Raw genomic sequence first — 19,237 nt, 5'->3', positions numbered from 1 at the left:
CCTGAGTCCTCAGGAATGGCAACGCATGGGGGTTATCATGGGCGAAACAGTATACTCTGTTATGTCCATGGTACTGCTCATTTCTATAGGCGACGGTTACCACTTTCCATCAAGTGGACCGTCAGCTAATTTGCCATTCTAAGTTGTATAAAAAAAATATATTTTAAAAGAATAAAAAAAATACCGCCCTCTACTCACGTGTTTTCCCCTCGTGAATAAAGTTCACGGTTCTTTCACAGCAAAGCGTAAGAATAAAGGAATATACAATTAGAATTAGTCAACTAAGTTAAATAATAGCCATACTCGTATTTACCCGCAGAGATCAACGGGGGAGACAAAATGGCGCGCTTAATTCGAAGACGGCCGCTGAATTAGATAGACGTGAAAATGAGCGATTTGATTTAAAATTCAAGCTTATTTATGAGTAACCCTTCTATTTTGATTAACAAATTCATCCGGTGAATATATTTGTAGTTATTATAAATGCAAAATGTCTCCGTACTTTAGATAGAGATTATAATTATCACGCGGATCTCACGGGCGGTAGTTTAATAAGAAATAATTCAAATAGGTGAATTTGAGGGTTAGGAGAAAAGTGAAAGAAGCGAAAGAGGTTTGTTTGAATCGAAGCATTTGGCGTTCCATTGTTTCTACCTACCCTAATAGGAGACAGGCGTGACATATATGTATGTATATATTTATTGTCAAAGTACGTTTGTATAAGCACAAAGGTTATCATTGTTTCCTTCACTAGGCTGGGCCTGCCCTGGAGGTAACATGATCCGTATTACCATATACATGTTTACAGAAATTAACATAGGCTTTGTAGCAGTACAGATAATTGTTTACGTATTAGTTTATTAGAATACTGTAGCACATATATATATATATATATATATATATATATATATATATATATGCACGTGCATATGTCAGTGTGTTTGTGTGTATGTGAAAGGGATTTTTACTTATATGATTAACTTGAACATGTTTTCAACATCGTCGTAGTTCATAGTTTTTCAATGTTTGCTTACATTTACTTATGTTTCTGTTCTAATAACAACATTACATTAAACTTCACAAGTGAAATGCTGTTACATCAAGTTAAGAAAACAATATGCAGACATAGTAAATTGGTGTACCCTTATAATCCGTCCCTCTCTCCGTAGGCGCGGCGCGGCGGCGCGGCGCGGTGATAATAGGTTCAACCCGCCCATCACGCCGCTATCGGTCAGCTTGATCCCAAATCGTCGTAGGTAGATACGATCTACAATATCAATTTATATTTATTGCCTTCGAAATTCCGTCGTGACCTTATCATTTATTGCTGACAAATAGAGAAGAATAATCCTTATTAATATTATAAATGTAAATGTAAGTTTATTTATTTGTTACCTCTTGGCGTCTTAACGGCTTCACCAAACGCTATGAAATATGGTACACACGTATAATATGAAATGGAGAATACTGCGATCGTTTGTGCTCGCCCCTTTTTTTATAGTTGGCTTCTACTTTTTATAGATCAATAATAGGAATTTAAAGATGTTTTTTGTAGCGATATTTTGTATCTCGTCAGGATATAGAGTGTGTTTTCCAAAGGAGATATATCGTTTATGTATGAGTGAGCTACAGCCACAGATCAAGTGCTGCGGGGTTTCTTCCTCACTGTGACAAAATCTGCAAACACTTTTTGGACATAAGCCCAGTTGAGCCATGTGCTTGTTTAGTTTGCAGTGTATTACATGATACGAACTGCCGATTTTTATGAACCTTTGTAAATTTTAATTTTATTTCTCATAAAGACATAATAAACAAGTATAATTGGCATGTAAAAGTGATATTAAAAACCTGGTTATTAACTTTAATCACAATTGTTTACAATTTTAGATATTTTATGAATAACATAAAAATATTTTCATCTAAAAAATGCTTTAAAATTATAAATCTATCTCTAATAAAAAATATAAAAAAAAAAACATTGCCATTAATAAACGACATCGAAAATACGAAAGATAATTTTACAACGATTATACATACACAATGATCGTTCGTCATCATACATACTTGTATAGATTACATGATAAAATGTCCTTGTATTACAAATATATACATTAAGAAGTGAATATACCAAGTAATTGTTGTTTAAATTATTAACGATTGCTGCTTAAATCTTAACTTAGTGTTCAAAATTAAATTTATTTGCATAAATAATATTCTTATCCTTAGTATTTATTTAAATATCAAGATAATTGTATGCAAATCTTGAAACTAAATGAATTAAGATTAGCGCTGGAGGATGAACAACCTCTACCCACGACTGGCTCGAACTAAACGATATTTAATTAATGCCTAATATTACAGTACTATTAGAAATATACTAATTTAAACATTAATTGATAAAACAAAGCATAATTTGCCCTTATCGAATACCCAGCATTACATTTATCACATAGTGTATTTAATAATTTTAAGCAACTTCGCAATACCATTATCATACCATGATAATATAACGTGTGAATCTCGAATTTAGTTATTCGAGCATATTCTATTTTATTTATCATATAATGCAAAAAAAAAATGCATTTTGGTAAAACTAGTCTTTGTTAGACTTCGGTTTGTTAGACTTTTGTTAGAATTCGGTGTTATAACGAGAAAATATAAATCATTTCATCTAATTATAATAAAATAATAATACATTATAATTTTATTCTAAACTAGCGGCCCGTCCCGGCGTCGCACGGGTGGACATTTTTACATTTTAAAAAGTGGCCATTAAGGCTGCACACGCGACAGAAGCTTAAAAATGGAGTAACTTCTCCCGTTTTCCAAACATTTCCTTTCACTGCTCTACTCCTATTGATCGTAGCGTGATGAAAAGTATACTATAACCTACATATAAGTATATATATATGTTCAGCAGTGGCCAGTTAAAGGCTGATATTATGATAACGTTTAAAAATTAACATAAAATATCGAGTCAAATAAATAAAGTTCTAGAAAAAATTTATCACCAAAAAACACTGACAATTGTTTCATTAAATTGACATTATACATACCTACTACAGACGTAACAAAAAGCACCGTGTAATGTTTGACCACTAATGTACGAACTTAATAAGCACACTCACCTAAAGATGTTATCCCCAAAGAGTTATCCCTCAGAACAAATAGTTTTTGTCCCGTTGGTTGTTTTAGTCCTGTCCAAACCCACAGAAGCGCCGTTCCGGTCGAGCCAAAGATAAGGGACTTGTGGTTTACTGACAGGATTAAAGTATGACGTAATCTCTACCATAAACAATATCTGAGTGACAATATTGTATCGTGAAACTAATAGCTTCCCACGATATACACGTTTGTGACCCATTATCTTCGTAATCTGTAAAATTTTAAATACTTAATCCATTTCAGAAAATTTACACTTTTCCATATGTCCACTTTCAACCTCTTCTTAGCCCCTCATAAGATTTAGTTCTAAAATTTCTCGACAAAATTTATAATATCGAGTTAGAATAAAAAGTACCACCTTATTCATAAAACGTCAAAACTCATAAACCTATTTTAGCTATTTAATTGTTTGTCTCTTTCTTTTATACTAAATTCCCAACTTGAAAGAGACAACAGTGTAATAGTTAAAATAGGTTTGTAAAATGTTGTAGTTTTTATTAATAAAAGGGTAATAGTGGAATAGTAACTCTGTCTACGCTATCGGTATACACTGGCGAGGCACCAGTGAGGGATGATAGGTAAAGACTAACCTCTTATTACTAACAATCCTCCCCCCCCCTCTCTGAATAAAGGGGTTAGAATGTAGTACCATGTAGTCTTAGAAATATATGTTCAGACTAACAATGTCATTTAGACTAAAAATCAAACCGGAATAAGAGTTAGTACAGAACATGAGTGCTCAAAACGCTCTCAAGTTCCTTCGACGCTTTGCGCTTGAAGTTGATGTAGTTGTTTCTTTGACTTCCGAAGGAGATTTTCAATTCATCTTTATTCTACACTATCACGCCACCAGTTCTGATTCAATTTGATAATTCTTTCTACAATCCTATAGGTTTTCTATTATTGTTCCCATATTGTGTGATGACTTAGAATTCTTTTTCTTTGCGGAAAAAAGTCCACTTTCAAGTATTTTTTTTTTATACAACTTAGAATGGCAAACGAGCTGACGGCCCACCTGATGGACAGTGGTAAAGGACGCCTATAGACATGAGCAGTACCATGGACATAACAGAGAATACTCTTTCGCCCATGATACCCCCATGCGTTGCCATTCCTAGGGACTCAGATGTTATTCCTCTGTACCCAGTAAATTCACGCCATATCCCACCCTTAAAACCGAAACACAGCCATGCAAACACAACTGCTTCACGGTTGAAACACGAATGGAACAGAGGTACCCAAGCAATCGACTTTTGTACAAAGTCTCCCTCATCCAAGTCAAGTGATTTATATTCAAAATTAAAATATTTTCAATCAATTATCTCTAATTACAAATTAATTAATTATATCTAATTGTACATCTCATCATTCATTGGTGTACTTTGTCACGATTGGAATTCTCTTTATTCAAACAGACTTGTTTACAAATACGTCCTTTTTTATGAATCTACTGCATGATTCAGAATATTGTAATTTGAAGAGAAGAATCCGCATGAAACGTAACAGTTACTCTTTTAAATTCCTAATTACATTATGGCTATTTATCTAAATGTACTATGTCTAATATTACATGGTCATTAAAAAGTCCGTACATAATTTACTAAAGCCATGCACGTTTGCCATTTAAGTAATCGTTTAGTGTGTAATATTATTAATTAAATATATCTGAATAACTGTTAAATATATTGAACGGTAGATCCAAAATATCCTTCGGTATTTTAGTATAATATTTAATGCTCAGCCCCATTTTTCTTTTTCTAAACAATACTTCGGAATGGCAAGTTTGCTTTTGAATCTAGTATTACGATTATTAAGATCGTTATTGCGACCCAGTCTCTATATTCGCGGTTAAAGATTTCTATATTCGCGGATCTAATCGTTACATATTATTAAAAAGGATTAGGTATCCTTTGTAAACGCGTCGGCAAATGGACTAATAAAAAAGTAAAACAGACTTTATCACAACTATGCTTAAAGTACGTTGTCAAATGCTAACGCCGCTGTATACCATAAGTGCTTCGGCTTTCTATATTCACGGTTTTTGTATTCGAGGCATATTTACGGAACATATATACCGCGAATAAAGAGCTTTTACTGTATATATCTGGAATTATTAACTTCAATAATTTCATTTCTGCGATCAACGATCAGTCATAATGTAGACACTCTTAATAAAAAATATAATATATAAGTTATATATTTTTATATAATGTAAATATCTTATTGGAGCCGAGTTAAGTGCTAGTGTCAACGTACAACAAAGTAAACATTATTCGTACCGCCATAAAGTTCATATTTGTGTGCAAATAGTAGGTTGATTAAAATACAATATTTGGATTGTGCTAATCTCTCCCTTATATACTTAATATTTAATCTCCAGCCTCGAGCTGAGCTATTAATGATGAAAATTGTCACACACACATTTGTTATTTTTTAAATAGTAGATATCTATCTATCCTTGGGATAGTAAAAGCCAACTATATGTATGTTGAATGGTAAATTAAAATAAATAAATAAATAAATAATAATAATAATGAAGATTTATTGTACATAAAAATATACAGTCATGGGCTAGAGTAATTTCAAAGTAAAATATATAAGTATATATGTAACATTATGCTCAGCATTAACATTAGTGTCTAAGCTAGGCCTAGCCTGTATCTTAGACACCAATGCCTTCAATTAGATACACATTTTCATGCTGTCTCGGTATATGACAAGTACAATAGTACAAAATTCAGTAGACAAAATGTTTAATACTTAATTGTTCTCAGAATGAATTTACAAAGATAACTCTTTATGTAATTAGCTACTATAGTTAATATTTAAATGTGGATGTGTATTTATGTATATATGTTTTTTTTTATACAACTTAGAATGGCAAACAAGCTGACAGCTCACCTTATGGAAAGTGGTAACCGTCGCCTATAGACACGAGCAGTACCATGGACATAACCGAGTATACTGTTTCGCCCATGATACCCTCCATGCGTTGCCATTCCTGAGGACTCAGGTGTTATTCCTCTGTACCCAGTAAATTCACGACATATCCCACCCTTCAAACCGAAACATATATTGTTATATATACATATGTTAACGTAATATTAAAACATTTCCACTATTGCATTAGGATTGTTTATTTACTTGTAAATATGGTGTAGATATAAAAAAAAATGTTTTATGCTACTAAAATAGGGTATCTTTAAATTAAATTATAATTTTGTTTTAAATAAATATGCTATTCAGTAAAATAGATGTCACGCTTTGCATTGTTCAACTGGTCATTAGTGCGATGAAAAAAATGAGACAGGTGAGACTATATAAATTATGAACATCGGCAATTTTTTTTTTCTTTCCCATATATTTTTATTTTCTCTAATGACTGATGGCTGCATCATGTTTAAATTCATTTGTGCGTTTTAAACAAATACACAATTATATTAGTAATGAACTTACTACTTTGATAGTACTGTACCCTGTTACATTTTTTTTTTCTGTTGTATGTGTGCTGTTAAGTATGTGTATGTTATGTATATATTTAATTGTGTATATATTATATATGTATGTGTATGTATGAATGTATGTTTGTATATAATAATATTTATATAACAGTGCGCCACCTACCCTTTGTCTTTTTGTCAATGTCCTCTATCCAAAGGTTGTCTGGAAGAGATTGCTTAGCGATAAGGCCGCCTTTTGTATCACTTCTCATTAATATTTACTGTATTTGTTATTTCTCTTTTTACTTGATGCAATAAAGTGTAAAATAAATAAATAAATAAAATTATCCTGTCCGTGCCCCTCCCCCAAACTTCCTCCTCTTGTAAACCCTAGGGATTACATAATTTACTACTATTAGCAAAAAAAGTCAATTTCTAATGAATTCGTCACCAACTGATTTCTCTTCATCTTCACCCTCAGTAATACCCTGCCAGTGTACATCTCTAACACGGACAAGATTAACCATTCCATTTTTATACATTTATGGAAAAAGCTATAGTGTAATGTAACAACTTTATAACCATCGCTCGAAATCTATTAAATCGTAAGTCAGTCGGTAAATCGATCGAATTCTTTGCATGGTACAAAAGAACGAAGAATTCCGAGTAAAAGCTGCATATTTTATAAAGTACTAGCGCCCCGCCCCGGCATCGCACGGATGGATATTTTTACAACATTTAAAAATGTGGTTATTGTGACATAACGATAATAGTTGGACATATAGTGTCGCGAAGTTTTTTGTAGCTATTGATATTTTCTTTAATATTGTAGAACATACTTTTGTTCTATCACCAATAGTTTCCGCAGCGCACGCGACGAAAGATATTTTATAGCATTTTTATGCACCTTGAGTTACGTTACTAAAGTTTTAGTAAGGATCCCTAATCTTTTCTAGCAATAAATATAGCTTATGTTACTCAGGGTGAATGTAGCTTTCTAATGGTGAAAGAATTTTTGAAATTGCCAAAGTAGTTTTTGAGTTTATTCATTACAAACATACATACACACAAAAATACAAATCTTTCCTCTTTATAATATTAGTGTAGATGTAGATGTAGATGTAGATAAACGGTATTCTAAATGTATTAATGGCTTGGCCGTATGTCTTACTAATTTAAAATTTGGCTGTATTAGTTTGGCAAATAGAATAAAAAAAAGAAATTTAATTTTAATAATAATTTGTAAATTGCGGTACGCTACGGAGTCTCATATTTCTTATGTATTATTTACCTATAATATATACTGTAACAAATAGCCTGTACCATGTGACATACAAATAAATATAAATAATTTAATTAATATGACTCTATCTTAAATCTATGTAATAAAGTAATATACTTAAAATCGGTTTACAAAATTATTGCATATAGAAATATAATATAAAAAAATAATAATAAAACTTATAAATACATATAAAAGTACATTCGAATTGACTACACATTTAAAATGTAAAAAAAAAAAATCCGTTTCAGAACTTAGATGACTTGTTTTCCGCCCGTCACTCGGTCGAGGCACAGTTATCCACTTTTAACATCTCGAGTCTACCGTAACTTTTATCGTAATATATAAAATTTCTATAAATCGTATCGCGTCTCCTTTTCATTTTTTTTTTCGTAATCATGATCAAGCAGACACACATTAATGTCAAAAAGACAACTGTTTTTTTTTAAATGGATGACACAGAAGGGTAAACCCGCCTGCACGGGGGGAGAGGAATTGTTAGCAATGGAGTTTGACAGCCACATTGCTAGCAATATGCCTTATTAGGTTGACCTCCACTTCCCTGGAAACCATCGTGAACAATTCTTGTTGAATTCGTCACGATGGGCTAACTGACCTGCTCCTCCTCCTCACTTATCATCCTTCACTGGTGCCCCGCCGGTGTATACCGATAGCGCGGGTGAGGTTACTATTCCATTATCATCCATTAAAAAAAACCCGCCTGCGCGAACGGTATACGCTGGCGATGCACCAGTAAGGAGTGTTAGGTGAGAATGAAAGCAGGTCAGTTAGCCCATCGTGATGAAATTCAACACGATGATTTTCAGACGGGACCACGGGGAGGTCGACCTTTTATTGTATGTTGTTAGTTGGGACTGATAATCTGCATTACTAACAATCCCTTCCCCCCAAGACAATTGTTTGGCGCCAGAAACACGAAAGAGACAGAAGATTTAATAACATCTAAATTTGCAAAATTCTATACGAAACATATTACAGATCACATTTTAAGCATCCATATTATTCGCCACGCTTCAATTTCCTTTAAAAAACGAGATCCCCATAAGCAAACAATATAAGAATGTAGCTATTTCCTCAAACTCCTGGACCGTTTTCGTGATACACTTTCCAGAATGTAATTTGTATTCGGCTGTGGAGAACAAATTGGGGTAACATTCTAACCGACTTAAAAAGATATATATATATATATATATATATATATATATATATATATATATATATATATATGTTATGTAATTGTAATTTGATTTTGAAGATTTTCTTATGGTAATGGTATTAGAATTAATGGTTAACTCCCTCATTGAACACTTTTTTTTATACAACTTAAATGGCAAACAAACTGACGGCCCATCTGATGGAAAGTGGTAACCGTTGCCTACAGACATGAGCAATACCATGAACATAACAGAGTATACTGTTTCGCCCATGATACCCCCCATGCGTTGTCATTCCTGAGGACTCAGGGGTTATTCCTCTGTACCCACTAAGTACTAATTTTGTCAAGATTGGTGTCTATGTATTTGAATTTGTGGTTAGCAAAAGATGATTCTTTCATTAAGGAGTTATTATTAGTATGCATAATAAATTATAAATAAATAAATACAAAATGTTACACGATTTACGAACAGCAATTCTGTATCGATTTTGATATTTTTGGGTCCCATTTCCACATAAATTTTCTGATAACTGAAGTTGTCAGATTCTGCTTGATATGAAGCAATATTGTTTCAATTTCTTTATGGAATAACTCGTTGTTACTTGGTATGTTTTATCATAATTCAATTCAATACGGAACGAAATATAATTTACAAGAAAATTTGACAGATAAATTATAACTGATGCATTATTTATTATTATATAGTACATTACTGCAGCGGCCAGCAACTGAGGTATTGATGGACGAACGTGCAAATGTGGGCCGAGGCGTAGCCGAGGCACACATACGTGAGTCTATTAATGACTAGTTGTGGCCATGGCCTGTATAGTGCTTTTCTCAAACAATGCGTGGAAATCAAAAACGAAATTTTACTTTTTAAGTTCAATGACGAATAACGAACAATAATAATTTTTCACGCGCCATAATGTTCCTTTGTTTTTTTTTTTTTCAATAAACAGCTTTCTAATTGCAAGCCAGTTCGAAATTTAAATAAAACCTTTTATTAGTTACCTCCTTGGTCACATAGCATTGTTTCGAAGTGAAAGATCATTCCATTTTTAAATTACAGGACAAATATGAGTTTACATAGTAATTTATCTAGCCGCAAAACACGACAGATATGGATTTTCCAAGCATATTTGAGAAAATTATAATACACAATTATTTACATGAGTATACATAATTATTCTATGAATCCTCGTTATATCCTGTTTTATCGTACATGTTATACAATAAATAATATATTATTATATTCATATATAATATTAATATTATCTATAAGGACCAGTTAATAGTGTATTATAGATTTAGTTGATGTAGTCATTAACGTTTATATGTTTTGTAGCTGAATAAATGAATTTATTATTATTATTAAATATTCTCGTTAAACGTACGTTAAACTCATTACTAACTCGTTAAAATATTCTATACGAATTTATAAATACAGAACTAATACGTATATTTTTAATTACGATTTGTTTAAATGGATTTCATTTATCATAATCGTAATTAAAAAAAGTAACAAAGAACACTAATTGTAGTTATTATTAGTCGAAACAAATTTATTGTATTTATAATACGATGGATCACTCGAATTTCAATAATTATGTCTAAGCAATTAACAGACGGTAGTGTCCGTAAAAAACTCCAACGAAACTGTTTGAAGTCAACATTTTCTAGCTTTATTAATAAAGTGGAATTCTTTGAAGTAAGTTCTATTAATAAAACGACAGATAAATCGTCGAAAGCCTATATCCGGAATAGGTATTATTTATTATATTTAATATATTTATTTAATATATTTGACACAATCGTTATATATCTTTGAAGATAGACAAACTCAATACAGATTACAAAAATAAAAAAAATATCGGCATATAATAGTACATTACTGCAGCGGCCAGCAACTGAGGCACTGATGGATGAACGTACAAATGTGGGCCGAGGCGTAGCCGAGGCACACATACGTGAGTCACACGTACCGCAGTTAAGCTTTAGAAGTATTTTAAAAGGGACGCTACTGCTCTCGCCCTTCCTTAATCGCCTCTTACGGTACCCCACGAGAATGGAAGGGGTGGCCTATTCTATGCCGGGACTACAAAATTCGGTTACTTTGCATTTATTACGCTATGCTACTCAAACTATTAAATTTTTCCTATTCAATTTAGTTTAGATTCGAATAATGTAGTTTAATAAAAACCTACGTCACGCCTTACGACAAAACTTCAGTTTTCAAACTAGGTATAACACATTTTTTTTATGTATTCGATTTCATTTGTTTCTTTGTATTTGATAACAAGATATTCACATTCAATGATAAACAACTCCGTCCCGAGATCAGAGGGCCTACCATGAAATGTTTTCCGAAATTTCGGAGCCAAACGAAACAGAAATTTGATGTTAAAATTACATAAAAAATGCCGTTTGGAAATATTAAAAATATTAAAATATTGTTCCTTTGGACTTTTATGATAGAATGTATGACGAACGAAATGTTAAACTCCATTTATTGGTCCGATTTTGGTATAAACAAAAACACGAAATTGAGTCCGAAATTTCGGAATTTCATTTCATGGTAGACCCGCAGTACGCTGCATGTAGGCATGATGGAACTGTTTTATGGTATATTTGTGTATGACATGGCGGAGACGGTTGCGGCTTGCGGCAAACGAATTTATTTTGCGAAACGAGATACTTTAATGTGGAATTAAGGGGAAAATAACCGAGAGCTATACGCGAGCGCCGCGCCCAGTGTTGTCTGATGCAATTATATCTCCCCAAATTTCAAACGTATGTCCTCTAAAATACTATAAATAATATGTTGTACACTTTTAAAATATTTTTCAATAATATATATGATGAATAAAAAAAATAATTTTCACTAGTAAGTACTATATTCTATAGATTTACCCGATTACGAATTTCTTAGTCATTTTCACCACGTTATTCCTTATTAATAACCATTGCTACGAGCGACAAAAGCGTCACGATTCACTGATTGGCACTAATATCATCTTATCCAAAATCCTTCGGATCAATTTCTCTCTATTTTTTACAACTCTACTATTTTCTCCAAAAGACGACTTTTTTCCAAAAACTGTGAAAAAAAGTACAATTTCTGGCAACACTGGGTATACCGCGTTGCGCCTCGCGCTTTTGGTGAGCTGTTTCGGCTTAATTGATTAAGCCGGTAGATATCGTACGAGGAAAATGTATTTTTGAATGAATCCCCAAATATTACTGTACAAAATTGACATTTCTAAATCACTCTCCCTTCACACAATTCGCGGTACGTTATCTAACGTAGGTAGTTGTGTGAAATATAATGATAAAATAAATATAGAAAATCAATACGCTTTATTTCTACTTTTCCAAACATAACTGATGTTGATATTTGTGATAAATGGACCCTTTATATATATATATATATATGAAGTATATACCAGGGGTATATCCCTGGGTACATCCCTGGTATATACCATATATATATATATATATATATATATATATATATATATATATATATATATATATATATATATATATAATTTCGAGAACGATCGCCGTCGACATATGCGGATTGATTCGGACCTCGAAAATAAATTGAAGTATATATATAAATGAAAATACCCATCAATCGTCTTCTTCTTCTTCCTATCCTTATCCCAATTATAATTTGGGGTCGGCATATAGTTTTTATCCATATTACAAGTCGGCGTAATATAGTTTTTATCCATATTACAAAAAGATTCGGCTTGGTTTTACAACCGGCCGCCTACCTGACATCAACCCTCATTGGGAATGCATTTGTCGATAGTTACCGCCACCTACATTATGGAGGAAAGGATTGAGGAAAAAAGGAAGGGAACTTTGGAAATGCGTAAGGAAATTGGTAAATAAGAGGAATAAGGGACTTATGTGGGAAAAGAAAGAGGGGGACACTGCTGTTGTGGAAGGTAAAAAACCCGTCAATAATATATATGAAAAAAAAGAAGTAAAAGAGATTCTATGAAAACAACAAAACGCTTTTTTTATACAACTTAGAATGGCAAACAAGCTGACGGTCCACCTGATGGAAAGTGGTAACCGTCGCCTATAGACATGAGCAGTACCGTGGACATAAAATTATGTTAAATTAATATATAAATAGTATTTGTAATTCTATACCCAGATCATGATATAATATTAATATTAATTTAAATATTCAGACACACCTAATTATCATTATTATCAAAACTGCAAAATAAAATGTAAGTCAACTTTACTGAATTAACAAGTATTTTTTTTTATTTTTTATTTTTTTTTTTTTATACAACTTAGAATGGCAAACAAGCTGACGGCCCACCTGATGGAAAGTGGTAACCGTCGCCTATAGACATGAGCAGTACCATGGACATAACAGATTATACTGTTTCGCCCATGATACCCCCCATGCGCTGCCATTCCTGAGGACTCAGGTGTTATTCCTCTGTACCCAGTAAATTCACGCCATATCCCACTCTTCAAACCGAAACACAGCCATGCAAACACAACTGCTTCACGGTTGAAACACGAATGGGACAGAGGTACCCAAGCAATCGACTTTTGTACAAAGTCTCCCTCTGGTATTATAATAACTTGAATAATTAACTTACCTAGTGCTGCCAAGCCAGCCAGGATCATGTAGAATTTCATGTTAACAGTTCCTGCTATGCACACATGTAACCACTGTATGGGAATATTGCACTATGTAAGCACTATACTTATTACCAGCAACATTAATTGTTCTTTTTTCTTTTTGTTGTTTTAATTTTTTTATTTTCTTAATAATGGTAATAAAGGTCATCTATCTGTCTATCTACCTATCTATATAAATACTATGTAAACTCTGTACCTTAAATTATATAAATAGAGTGTCTCCATACTTCGAGAAAAACAGATCATGAGTGATTCCTTTATAACTTGTATATTTATTTTGTCTTATAATTTGTGCACCTTTTGAATGCACAAAAACTCATTTTATTTATTAAATAATTAAATATTGATACGTCAAGGTACATTGTATGCGTCAGTATATAGAACACTAATCAAAAAATGAGTCGGCAATTTTGACAATTCTGACAAAAAGATGACCCGTTTTTGAGGGGGAAAAGGGATTATTAGCAATGGAGTTCGACAGCCCCATTGTTAGCAATATGCCTCATTAGGTCGACCTTCACGTGATCACCCCTTGGAAACCATCGTGAACAATTCTTGTTGAATTCGTCACGATGGGCTATCTGACCTACTTCATGCTCACCTATCATCCTTCACTGGTGCCCCGCCGGTGTATACCGATAGCGCGGGTGGGGTTACCATTCCATTATCATCCATTAAAAAAGAAGATTTTTGAGGCTCGACACTCTATCTATATAATATAATCTCTATACATATGCGATCACTAACAGAGAAGATTTAGAAGAAAAGAAAATATGAGATTAATTTTGTTATATTTCCTTTACAACTGATTATGACTGAGTACTTGAACTTTATCCACGCCCGCGTGTATAAGTTAATTTGTGCCTACTACTCTTGACAGGGGGAGAAGGGGTTGTTAGTAATGGGGATTAGTAGCCCCACTGCTAGCTATACGTCTATAGCTATCAGGTCGACCTCCTCACAGTTGCACTAGAAACCATCGTGACCAATTCCAAGTGAATTCATCACGATGGGCTAACTAACCTGCCTTTTCATCCTCACCTTAATGATGCCCCGCCAACGTATACCATTAGCGCAGGGGGGGTTACCAATATATTATCATCTATTAAAAAAAAAACCTATTCTTGACATGCTCACATGTCTTGTGGACATATCGAGTATTGAGAGGACTAATGCCCTCTAACTACCCCATTTGCTCAACGGTGTCATGAGCCAGTATCCGGACTTGAATATATTGACTTGTAAACTTGTCGGGTTTCGCAGAATGGCAAAAATGTTTTTTTATACAACTTAGAATGGCAAACAAGCTGACGGCCCACCTGATGGAAAATGGTAACCGTCGCCTATAGACATGAGCAGTACAATGGACATAACAGAGTATACTGTTTCGCCCATGATACCCCCCATGCGTTGCCATTCCTGAGGACTCAGGTGTTATTCCTCTGTACCCAGTAAATTCACGCCATATCCCACCCTTCAAACCGAAACACAGCCATGCAAACACAACTGCTTCACGGTTGAAACACGAATGGGACAGAGGTACCTAAGAGGTCGTCCTCCATGGCGCAGCGGTCAACACGCCTGCCTGCGACGTGGAGGCCCCGGGTTCGATCCCCGGCCAGGTCATGATGGAAAACGATTTTTTCCTGATTGGCCTGGGTCTTGGATGTTTATCTATATATGTATCTATTATAAATATAGTATCGTTGAGTTAGTATCCCATAACACAAGTCTCGAACTTACTTTGGGGCTAGCTCAATCTGTGTGACTTTGTCCGTATATATTTATTATTATTATTATTAAGCAATTGACTTTTGTACAAAGTCTCCCTCTGGTAATAAGAATGTGTCCAATAATTAATTGTATATATTGTGATTGCTAAGGGAGCAGAGAATTGGAAAACTGTCAAACTTCCTTAGTTGGTAAATATAAGTTAATTTGTGGACAGAGAGAAGAGATTTTTAGTAATTGGATCTAACAACCCATTTCTAACAATATATCTTATCAGATCGACCTCCTCGCGGTTCCCCCTGAAAATTATAGTGTTTAATTCTTGAATTCGACCCAATGGGCTAACTGACTTGCGTTTATCGTCACCTATCATTTCATACTGGTGCCCCGCCAATATATACCGATAGCGCAGGCGAAGTTACCATTTTTCGCCTTCGTAAAATTTTTACAAATGAATCAAATTATTTCAAATATAGACAGTTTTAATTCGGATAGAACGACAAAAACGCGTAAAAGAACGAATGAAGGTAATTATTTTAATTGGACAGGCAATGACATTTTACCAACCAGCGACTAAGTAGGCATGCAATTTTTATGCAATTATTTGGAATAACTTCGTTACTAAATACGGACATAAGAATCATTAGATTCATCATCATCAGCCTTTAACTGGCATAAGCCTCCCACTTGGGGCGTTTTACCAGTAGTTGCCACGCTTGGCAGGCGGATTGGCAACCGCAGTCAGGCTTTAGAGGTGTTTTAAGAGAGACACTGCTGCCCATCCTATAGTTGCCTCTTACGACACCAACGGGAAAACCCGTGGGTGTCGTAAGAGTCTGTCTTTCTTTTGAAAGGGTGGCTTATTCTATGCCGGGACCACACGGCCAACTCTAATTATTAGATTATTAAAGAATAACTGTTTTGTTATGATTTTTTTTTTTTTTACTTTTCACGCTATTAAATCGGATCCTTTTCTATCTGTTCTCCTTTAACTAAAGGTTGTCTGTAAGAGATTGCCCTAGCGATAACACCGCCTTTTGTACCTTTATGTGTATATTTCAATCTGTATTTATGTTACTGTATTTCATTTGAATTCTTCACTTGTCATTGTATATTTTTATTTATGGTGCAATAAAGAGTTAAATAAATAAATATTTGTAAGTAATATTACACGTATATTAATACCAATATCTGCGCAGCGTATTAAGGATTAAATTAAACAAAAAACTTTGTCGGAGCCAGCCCCTACTGCAATATCTCGCATGCACGGGTGCTGCACGCGCTAGATTATCCAATCGATAAAGCAATGCACTTTTACTTAGTTCATAAACCTAACAGATGGCCCACTATAGGACACGATCAAGGAAATAAGGATTCTAACCTATCAAATCTATGATATGGTAAGCTTCTATGATATGAACAGCAGCGTAATCACCAAAGAGTATACTGTGACGCCCATAACTCACTCCATATGTTCTCCTTTCTGTTTCGTTTCCCAAAAACTAAGTTATTACATTATGGGGACTTTTGGGTCGGGTACATATCATAAATATTGCTTTGGCTGATGATTAATTTAATTAATTTTTGGTTAGAACATTATTGTAATTCAAATGTATGTAAGCATGTAATAACATCTATGTTGAAATATTAAATCTGTACTTTGTAATATCTCTTCTCTAATATTAATTTTCATGTACACAACAATATATTAAAATCGTAAAGTAACAAAGATCTAAATATCTTTTCAAATATTCCCATTCATATTTTCAGATTAGATGGATTTATGCGTCCCAGTGACCTAATAAGGAATTTATACCATATTCGTCTTAATAAGCGGGGAAATGTATCATATTGCATTATTATTATTATTATTTTAAAGAAAACTACGCCTCATTCAAAATTGAAGATGCTACATCAAGATCGTGTAGCGCATTTATGACAGCAGCCATTTTAGATACCAGCAGTATGAACTTCTCTACGTTAACTTTATTACATGTCATTCCTCTAAAGCAGGGGTTTCCAAACTTATTTTGTCTACTGCCTACTTTGAGAATAATTTATGTTTTAGCGCCCCCATTTTTTTTTTACCTTATTAAAAACCTCTATTACTTCAAGATCAACAAAGCACCCCCCCCCCAAGCCTCTACACAATGCTCACATTTTTTTCTGGGCCTTTTTCCGCCCCCCTTTAGACCTGCAATACCCACAAGAGGGCGTTATCGCACATTTTGGGAAAGGCTGCTCTAAAGATATGTATTGTATATAGTAATCAATTATAAACCTGTGTCTCTACAATAAAGTTAAATAGTTAAGTTTTAACTAGTTACAATTTAAAAATAAACGAAAAATCTTAATTGAGGGTAGTTAATGACAAGGAAATTATAGGGTAAGTAGATATAACAAATTAGTCTTCAAGAGTGGCAGCGCATGAAGAGTATCATGAGCGACACAATATACTCTGTTATGTCCATGGTACTGCTCATGACTATAGGTAACGTTTACCACTTTCCATCAGGTGGGTTATCAACTTATTTGGCATTCTAAGTAGCATAAAAAAGAATAATTTTAATCAAATTAAAATGCAGATACATAGCGGTGCGGCGGTACCGGCCCGGCCAGCGGCTCGTGCATATAAGTACCGCACCATATCTGTGACTGCGCCGAAGGCCGCGCTTCGCCCTATAGCACTTTATCATGTTTGTTTTGTGTAATGACAAAAAAATTGTAAACGTTGTTTATAAGGACATTCTGTAGTAGGTAGGTATATTTAGTATCACTATTGCACCCGTACGAAGCCGGGGCGGGTCGCTAGTATATAATAATCCCGTTCCAAGATCGTTCGCGTTAATCTTCAAAATCACTACTAATTTTAATGATATTTTGCAAGTAAATGTGTATTGTTTGCTCTAGATTGAGAGATATTATAATTTTTATTCCTATAAGAAAAATATAGCCAGTAGATGTCGTTACTAAATATAAGTAGTTTGTCGTTTTAGCCAATATAACTATACGTTACAGGGAATATAAAATATAAGGTTACATAGATACTCTAGAGTTAGTGCCGGCTAGAACAAAGTAATTACTGGAACGATGATAGATTTAGCGGTATTATTCGACGTTAGTCGTAATCGCTATTAATTAAACACCAAAGGAAAACTAGCGCTCGCGTCACAGTCGCTCCCGATCAAGGGTCCCGAATTGGTTCCGAAACTAATCGATTTATCTCGATCTAATTACATGTAAGTCAACCGGTAGTTATTACATTGAAACCAATGGGAACCTCTATCCCATTTCTATGTCTACCACCAACTAGCTATGCTTGTACAGCTGTGTGTTTGATTTGAGGAGGCACTTCAGCCCTTAGGAATAAGAACACATGGCAGATAACATGCGCGTCATACTGCATACTATCGGTTATCAGTTAAAAGAATAGTTTCAATTATTAATTCATAACAGGTGTAATAAAATTAATAATCTTTTCAAAATTAACAAAATTAAATATATATGTAAATGTATGAGGGGAATTTTAAGAACTAATTATGGTTGTCGTTATCGTTATTAAAGAGGGTTGACGTCAGGCAGGTGGCCGGTCGTAAAACTAAAAACCAAATCTTTTTGTAATATGGATAAAATCATATTACGCCGACCCCAAATGATTGGGATAAGGGTAGGAAGATGATGTTATCGACAATTATAAATTCATTTCCATTATACACTACCACATATAGATAGATATATATGTCGTTAAAAAATAAAAAATAAATT

At 33.8% G+C, this 19,237-nt stretch overlaps 3 protein-coding genes across 6 annotated transcripts in view; 2 read left to right on the top strand and 1 right to left on the bottom strand.

Annotated features, from left to right (window-relative positions):
• LOC113512097 (tRNA:m(4)X modification enzyme TRM13 homolog) overlaps positions 1-19,237 on the top strand; it is a 232,565-nt gene that overhangs the window by 94,107 nt on the left and 119,221 nt on the right. The gene's annotated exons all lie outside the window — the stretch shown is intronic.
• Positions 1-19,237, top strand: part of LOC113515824 (prothoracicostatic peptides-like) — a 116,786-nt gene that overhangs the window by 47,316 nt on the left and 50,233 nt on the right. The window lies entirely within an intron of this gene.
• Positions 1-19,237, bottom strand: part of LOC128200455 (uncharacterized) — an 89,200-nt gene that overhangs the window by 57,858 nt on the left and 12,105 nt on the right. For all 3 annotated transcript variants that reach the window (XM_052893905.1, XM_052893906.1, XM_052893904.1), the window contains exon 2: positions 13,699-13,909. In XM_052893905.1, coding sequence (XP_052749865.1) covers positions 13,699-13,738 — 40 coding nt within the window. In that variant the 5' untranslated portion in view covers positions 13,739-13,909. The remainder of the gene's footprint in view (positions 1-13,698; positions 13,910-19,237) is intronic.

The sequence above is a fragment of the Galleria mellonella genome, unplaced genomic scaffold, assembly GCF_026898425.1.
Source record: "Galleria mellonella isolate WM207_F2 unplaced genomic scaffold, CSIRO_AGI_GalMel_v1 utg184, whole genome shotgun sequence".
Taxonomy (NCBI): Eukaryota; Metazoa; Arthropoda; class Insecta; order Lepidoptera; family Pyralidae; genus Galleria; species Galleria mellonella.
Note: the sequence above shows the minus strand (reverse complement) of the source record. Positions and strands in the feature narration are given on the sequence as shown.